Consider the following 7346-nt stretch of genomic DNA (forward strand, 5'->3'; position numbering starts at 1 on the left):
CTTCCTGACAGGAAGTTAGCTGCAACTTGAGTTCTGTTTTACTCACAGATATAATTCAAACGGTTTTAGAAACTAGAGAGTGTTTTCTATCCAATAGTAATAATAATATGCATATTGTACGAGCAAGAATTGAGTACGAGGCAGTTTAATTTGGGAACGAATTTTTACAAAGTCGAAATGGCGCCCCCCTATTGACAAGAAGTATAACTAAGAGGTTCCACTATAATTATATTGTTTTGAATCCATTACCTTTGTTATTAATGTATGAAGGGTCTGAATGCAGTAAACCACTCCACCAACCAATGAGGACAAGGTTAGTGCATCAATATCCTAATGGAAGTTGAAACATGATTCATATGAAACATAATTTGACCCAGTTGTTATCCTGCAATCAGACTAATGTCCAGTTTCAATGAGTCACGTTTCAATAACAATTCTGACCCTTGTAGAGTCAACCTGCTGACAGAATCACCTATGCCTCCATTGACCACTTCAATCAAAATCCTCCTCAGAGAGTTGATGTAAGTGAAGCTATACTGAACATATTGTAATGGTATCACTCTCCCTCCTATACACTGTTTACAGCCTTTACTTTGGTGTGACCTTGTGCGTCTTGTCTCTGTTGGTCCAAGGTGAAGATGCGATGACCTATGCCTCTGTTATTTTCTTTTAGTATGTAGCACAATAGCAGCTTCTTAGAAAAACATATTTAAGCTTTGCTGATAACAGTTTTTTTCCTTCATTACTCATGTTGAAAATGATTTTGACTAAAGTAAGTCAGAACTGATTAACTCCTTTCAAAGAGTTCCAAAACATTGTATTACCTGTTGGGGTTTAATTCAGTAATTTACTGTCTTCGCCAGTAGGAGGCAGTATAATTCTCAACTGTGAGATATACTCCCTGTGTCACGTTTACTCCCGCTCCCCCTCTCCGGCGCTCGTTGTTGCCAGTGTGGTGATTATTGCGCACACCTGTCACCATCGTTACTTCTTGCTTCTCGTCTCCCAGCGTCTGTGTTACACCCTGCTAGCTAAGCTATAGCCTAGTTCTCTCTTTCCGTATTGAATATCTTTTCATTTTGTTCCACTAAGAGGCAGCTGCCACAATGAAGCAGAATATTTATTCTGAAACTAAATGAAAATCAAAGATTGTGTTTCAATGTCTTGCCAAGGCTGCACTGTAGCATCTTCTCACAGACGCTAAACCACTAATGGACAGGGGCTTTGACCTGCTTCATTTCTGACCTGGGCCGGTGCACCCCTCCTTAGACAACCTGGAGGTCATACCGATACCAAACTTGATGTGGACACCTGTTTAACGTAGCGTGATACAGCCTCCAGATGTTTGGATTACAGGCAGCACCACTACGCCTGGCAAGAACAGGTAAAGGTGATAAATGGAGTAGTCTGTGACTAGGCTAAAGTCATTTGCAACGTAGGCTAAAGTCATTTGCAATGTCAACGGGAAGAACTGGTGGCTATGGTAAGCAAGGCCTTCAAGTGCTTAAAATTCTTTATTTTATAGAAATTCTGAGTAGGCTTTGAGAAAAAGGACAGACACATCTATATTTGCTGCTGACTAGAAGAAGGTTGTAAATGAAATAAGGTCAATGTATTCATGCTTTACCTGACATTGTGGAAGGGTAGCCTGAAAAACACCTGTAGCAGTTTGAAATACTGTATTTTTATTAGTTTATTTAAAAACAGTTTTAGTAATTAATATACATTTTAGAAGAAGCATTGTGCTCATTTTAAGTCTGCTTAGGACACAAATGATTAATTAAACAATACCAAGGAATTTCTCCATGCTAACGTCATTAACAATGGACAGAAAAAATTAAACACATCAGCCAAGGTTTGCTGATATTTGAATCCCTACTACATAAAGGTGTATAAAAAGATACTATAATGTAAGAACACAACTACGAATTAATACATCTTCCACTCTATGCACTAAAATATATAAACATCAACTTTAAAAACATTTATACTGTCCTCTGTTACTGAATCAATAAAGCTCCAGACAGTTTGAAAGTCTTAGTCCAGCACAGGGAGAAGAGGAACAAGGGATCATTCCTCCAGGACATGAACCTCAATACCAGAGGCTTCTTCTATACAGAGAACAAAACAACATGTCTCACCATTCATTCTATAGCAGACCATAAAGATGAACTAGTTAATAGGATTAGAGGAACAAGATGAGAATATTCAATGACTATTTATGACCTGATTCCGTTTCAGTTCACACATCTGAAGATCAGAATGTGAATGTAATGTGTTGTTTGCTCCATGTGTTCTATAGATTGATGGAACCATTCATAATGTTTAGGTCTATACAGTCCTATCAGATCTGTGAACTCTGATGTTGTGGGAGGAGTTAGGAACCTAAATGGAACTGGACCAATGCCTGTGACTCACCTGCTTGTTGGGGCAGAGCCTTGGGTGGGCGGTTCCTCCTTGTGTGAATAGTGACTATGGCAGCCATGATGGTCAGTGTCACAAAGAGCATGATGTGACTGATGGGCAACTTAACAACATTACTGGTACCTGGACAATGAGACAGACAGTGATTAAACACAGTCAATCATTTAGATTGATTTAAAGTAAAGTTTGAAGACCAATATCCATCAGCCAAACCTCTCTACAACTTCGTCTCTGTCTGAACAACAAAGATCTAATTCAGCATTTTAATTTGTGTGTAATGGATTATGATTGTTCACACCATCCACTAAATAATTGAAAGGTTATATAACACCTTAAACCTGGAGTGTTGGTATTTGGCATCACAGAGAAGCAGAAATTCATACAGGAAGAGAGAAGTGTGAACGGCACCACAGCCAAGTTATAAAATGGAACATGAAAGTTTAGTTTCATGTACAAATGCTTTGTGTTGACCAAGGTAGTACATCTGACTTTGGCCCCATGCTGTACCACTCATACTGTCTACCATAGAACTGAGAAGGGAAACAGTATTAAATACAATACCAGCAGAAGATGGGGTTGACAAGGCTGGTCTTGCAGTGTGAGTGAGTGAGAGAGAGAGGTGGCATTAATGTAAAGTTAACCTCCAATCAGATATCAGACCTACAGGATGTAACTTCTGCTCCTCAGAGGTCAGACAATGGGGGTTGCTGAGATCAACACAGAGAATGCTGAATTCCTAAGACAACACAGAAGAATTTCTTGCATACAAATGTCACTTTGGGGTGTGGGTCGTCCTACAATAGTGGAAAACAGAGTGACCACTTGTCATTGGTTAATAATGGTGACATCACAGTACAGTATGGATCCACTGACTCTGTGTTGCCTATAGAGTTCTTTACTGCAATCTGTTACATCTTTCTCTACTCCATTCTCTAGAGCACTAGACAAGCAGTACTTCCTATCAATATGTTTGGGGCTGTTTTTACATGACCAGTCTTATACTGTTGTGGAGTACTGCTGGTTGTCTTGATGGGAATTAGAGTAGTTACATCAGAACTGTCTGGAAACATCAAATCAAGTGTCTTTCTGGACCCAGTCTCAAACCCTGACACAGCATGGGAAAACACAGTACCCAGGACCCAGTTCACACATCATACAGATGGGACTATTTTACCTGGGACACTAGAGATGACATCATCACTATCAGTGGTCTTGTCTTTAATATCTAATTCAGTAGGAGAAGAACATCCTCTTTTAGTGTATTTAAATAACCCATCATCATCATCATCATCATCATCAGACACAGCAGTAGATTTCATATCAAATGAATCATTAATCACTAATATTATATCAGGAGAATGAATCAGGATTGATATTCAACTTTAATATCATCACAGATCTTGTGAACTTATTCATATGCTAGGAGCATAACAAGAACCATACTTCAGATCTGTCACTGGTGTGGTAGAGGAGACTGAGAAAGAGACAAAGGTATACAGTACTTGTTGGCTATTTTCACATAGCATATGATAATTAACACCACACTTGTACACAGTGACATTTAAACAGTAATACTCACTAGTTAGAACAGACAGAAGAACATGAGCATCCTCTCCTTGTGGTGGTCCAGTCTCTGTAAGGAACTGTCGACAAGTGTAGAATCCAGCATCCTCAGCTCTGACATCACTAACATTTAGAGAACATTCAGACCCCAAACTCAGTCTGTCAGCCATGTTGTTCAGTTGTGGTTGTTTTATCACCTTCCCTAGACTGACTAGTTCAGTGGCAGTTCCATTTCTGTTGTAGATCCATGTAGTTGAGGAACAGTTTGGATTAACCACATTGTTACACAGCAGTCTGACATCATCTCCCTCTGTGGTGATATGGGGGACAGTTTTTCCACTGACACCTGACAAGAACATAGTATCAGGTCATTATTTTGAATACAGATTAGAATAGAGATGGCGACCATTAATATACTTAAAAGGTATGCTTTTCACATAAATGGAGTCACCATATCCACCGAATGTCACAACAAAAATGTTTACTCAACAAAAGAAATTATACAATATGAATATATATATTGTTTTCTGAGATGGATAGTTTGTATGTTATTCTCTAAATATCGCACTGGTCTCACCTGTTAGCAGATATAAAAGGGACCCAAGCAGTCCCAAAACAGCCATTTTAACCATTGTCCTCTCCCTCACTCTCTCCTTTGCTTCTCTCTCTGTCAGAGTGTCTCTGCACAACAAGTTTCTCACCATACACTACTCACTGGGCACATACGTCAATTCAATGTCTATTCCACATTGGTTCAACGCAATTTTGTTGAAATATTGTGGAAACAATGTTGATTCATCCAGTGTGTGCCAAGAGGGAAGTTTCTCTATCACCATAGCGTAATTTCCTTGTGGTGATGTGGGGGACAGTTTCTCCACTGACACCTGACAAGAACATAATATCAGGTCATTATTTTCGCTCTGGAGAACATAGTTTCTCCACTGACACCTGGAAGGAGTATGACATCAGATAATTATTAACTGGTAATACAGATTACATTATATTTCATAGGTATTCTTATTGATATTCTTCAGTGTGAATAATAGTGTAATATACTGTTTATTATACAATAGTGAAGATAAGAGTAAACAGATACACAACAGAAATGTCATCATTATATTAGTAAAATGTAAACTGAACTAGTTTGGCCGTGTGAAATAAATGTGTTCTATGATCTCTAATGACATATTCTTACTCTCTCTCCTCTGTCTTACCTGTTAGCAGGTACAAAACGGTCACGAGCAGTCCCCAAAATGAATGATGGACGTCAGCCATGATCCTCTCTCTCTCTCCTCTGTTTCTGTCTCTCCTCTGTTTCTGTCTCTCCTCTGTCAGAGTGTCTCAGCACTACAAGTTTCTCCTCTGTCAGAGTGTCTCAGCACTACAAGTTTCTCCTCTGTCAGAGTGTCTCAGCACTATGAGTTTCTCCTCTGTCAGTGTGTCTCAGCACTACAAGTTTCTCCTCTGTCAGAGTGTCTCAGCACTATGAGTTTCTCCTCTGTCAGAGTGTCTCAGCACTACGAGTTTCTCCTCTGTCAGAGTGTCTCAGCACTACAAGTTTCTCCTCTGTCAGAGTGTCTCAGCACTACAAGTTTCTCCTCTGTCAGAGTGTCTCAGCACTACAAGTTTCTCCTCTGTCAGAGTGTCTCAGCACTACGAGTTTCTCCTCTGTCAGAGTGTCTCAGCACTACAAGTTTCTCCTCTGTCAGAGTGTCTCAGCGCTACAAGTTTCTCCTCTGTCAGAGAGTCTCAGCACTACAAGTCTCTCCTCTGTCAGAGTGTCTCAGCACTACAAGTTTCTCCTCTGTCAGAGTGTCTCAGCACTACAAGTCTCTCCTCTGTCAGAGTGTCTCAGCACTACAAGTTTCTCCTCTGTCAGAGTGTCTCAGCACTGTGAGTTTCTCCTCTGTCAGAGTGTCTCAGCACTACAAGTTTCTCCTCTGTCAGAGTGTCTCAGCACTACAAGTCTCTCCTCTGTCAGAGTGTCTCAGCACTACAAGTCTCTCCTCTGTCAGAGTGTCTCAGCACTACAAGTTTCTCCTCTGTCAGAGTGTCTCAGCACTACAAGTTTCTCCTCTGTCAGAGAGTCTCAGCACTACAAGTCTCTCCTCTGTCAGAGTGTCTCAGCACTACAAGTCTCTCCTCTGTCAGAGTGTCTCAGCACTACAAGTTTCTCCTCTGTCAGAGTGTCTCAGCACTACAAGTTTCTTCTCTGTCAGAGTGTCTCAGCACTACAAGTCTCTCCTCTGTCAGAGTGTCTCAGCACTACAAGTTTCTCCTCTGTCAGAGTGTCTCAGCACTACAAGTTTCTCCTCTGTCAGAGTGTCTCAGCACTACAAGTTTCTCCTCTGTCAGAGTGTCTCAGCACTACAAGTCTCTCCTCTGTCAGAGTGTCTCAGCACTACAAGTTTCTCCTCTGTCAGTGTGTCTCAGCACTATGAGTTTCTCACCATACAGCAGCATCTCTACTCACCACTATAGCATCACTTCCTCAACGTGGTCATGTTTTTTATCTAGTTTCTGACACCTTGGTGAGAATCCTCCAGCTCACCAGCAGTTGAAGGCCTTCTTCACATGTATGAGAGTCTGTATTAGTGATGCAGGGATATGGCATTAATGTGCTCATATTCAAGTGGCGATCGGTGCCGTTTACTTGGATGACTGTCATTCATATTCCAGTCACCCAGCTCAGTGTAACATTGATACGTTTAGGCTACTACATGATACTAGAATCAATAAACCCCTGATCACATGCAAATACAGGTCAATTTCCTCGTAGCCATAAACAAACAGCATGATCACTTTGCTTGTTAATTCCTTCTCACATCAACACTCTCCTCCTCTCACCTTTTCCCTTCGCTTGTGGGATCCAGTGCAGAACACGTCAGCTGTCTGTGAGCAGGCAACTAAACCTTTCCAAGCCAAACCTTCATATCATAACCGCTAACCGCTACACACAGCCTACATCATTGTCATTATATTAGCTAAGGTCAGTCAATATAGCTACTAGAACTAACGCGTTAATAAACCCTCTACAATAATGCAGTAGAGTGTACAGTTAGCAAGCTGGCCCCAGTGGCAATAAATTAATAAAATTAAAAGCTTACCTTGACTTGGAAAAGTTGGACAGCCATAGCCTGCTAGCTAACATAGCATCCCTCTTTTTGAGCCAGGTGTTTGAGTAGAGCTACACTAGCCTACTCAAACATACAACTAAACACAACCCTGCCCAGAGGCACTGCTTCTTGACACAATGTGCACCAATGTGTCTGAGGAATCACTGTACACATGGCGACCGTGTCAGCGTGCATTTCTCCCGGCTCGCCACAGGAGTAGCTAGAGTGAGATGAGACAAGGAC

At 41.0% G+C, this 7346-nt stretch overlaps 1 protein-coding gene across 1 annotated transcript; it reads right to left on the reverse strand.

Moving 5' to 3' along the window:
* Positions 1 to 1675: 1675 nt before the first annotated feature.
* Positions 1676 to 4799, reverse strand: LOC120036053. The gene is made up of 4 exons (XM_038982513.1): positions 4565 to 4799; positions 4004 to 4333; positions 2419 to 2547; positions 1676 to 2111 (listed from the first exon to the last, which is right to left on the reverse strand). The coding sequence occupies exons 1-4, from the start codon at positions 4689 to 4691 to the stop codon at positions 2071 to 2073; spliced, it is 627 nt and encodes a 208-aa protein (XP_038838441.1). The 5' UTR covers positions 4692 to 4799; the 3' UTR covers positions 1676 to 2070.
* Between the last annotated feature and the right edge of the window lie 2547 nt (positions 4800 to 7346).

The sequence above is a fragment of the Salvelinus namaycush genome, unplaced genomic scaffold (genome assembly GCF_016432855.1).
Source record: "Salvelinus namaycush isolate Seneca unplaced genomic scaffold, SaNama_1.0 Scaffold1198, whole genome shotgun sequence".
In the NCBI taxonomy this organism is placed as follows: Eukaryota; Metazoa; Chordata; class Actinopteri; order Salmoniformes; family Salmonidae; genus Salvelinus; species Salvelinus namaycush.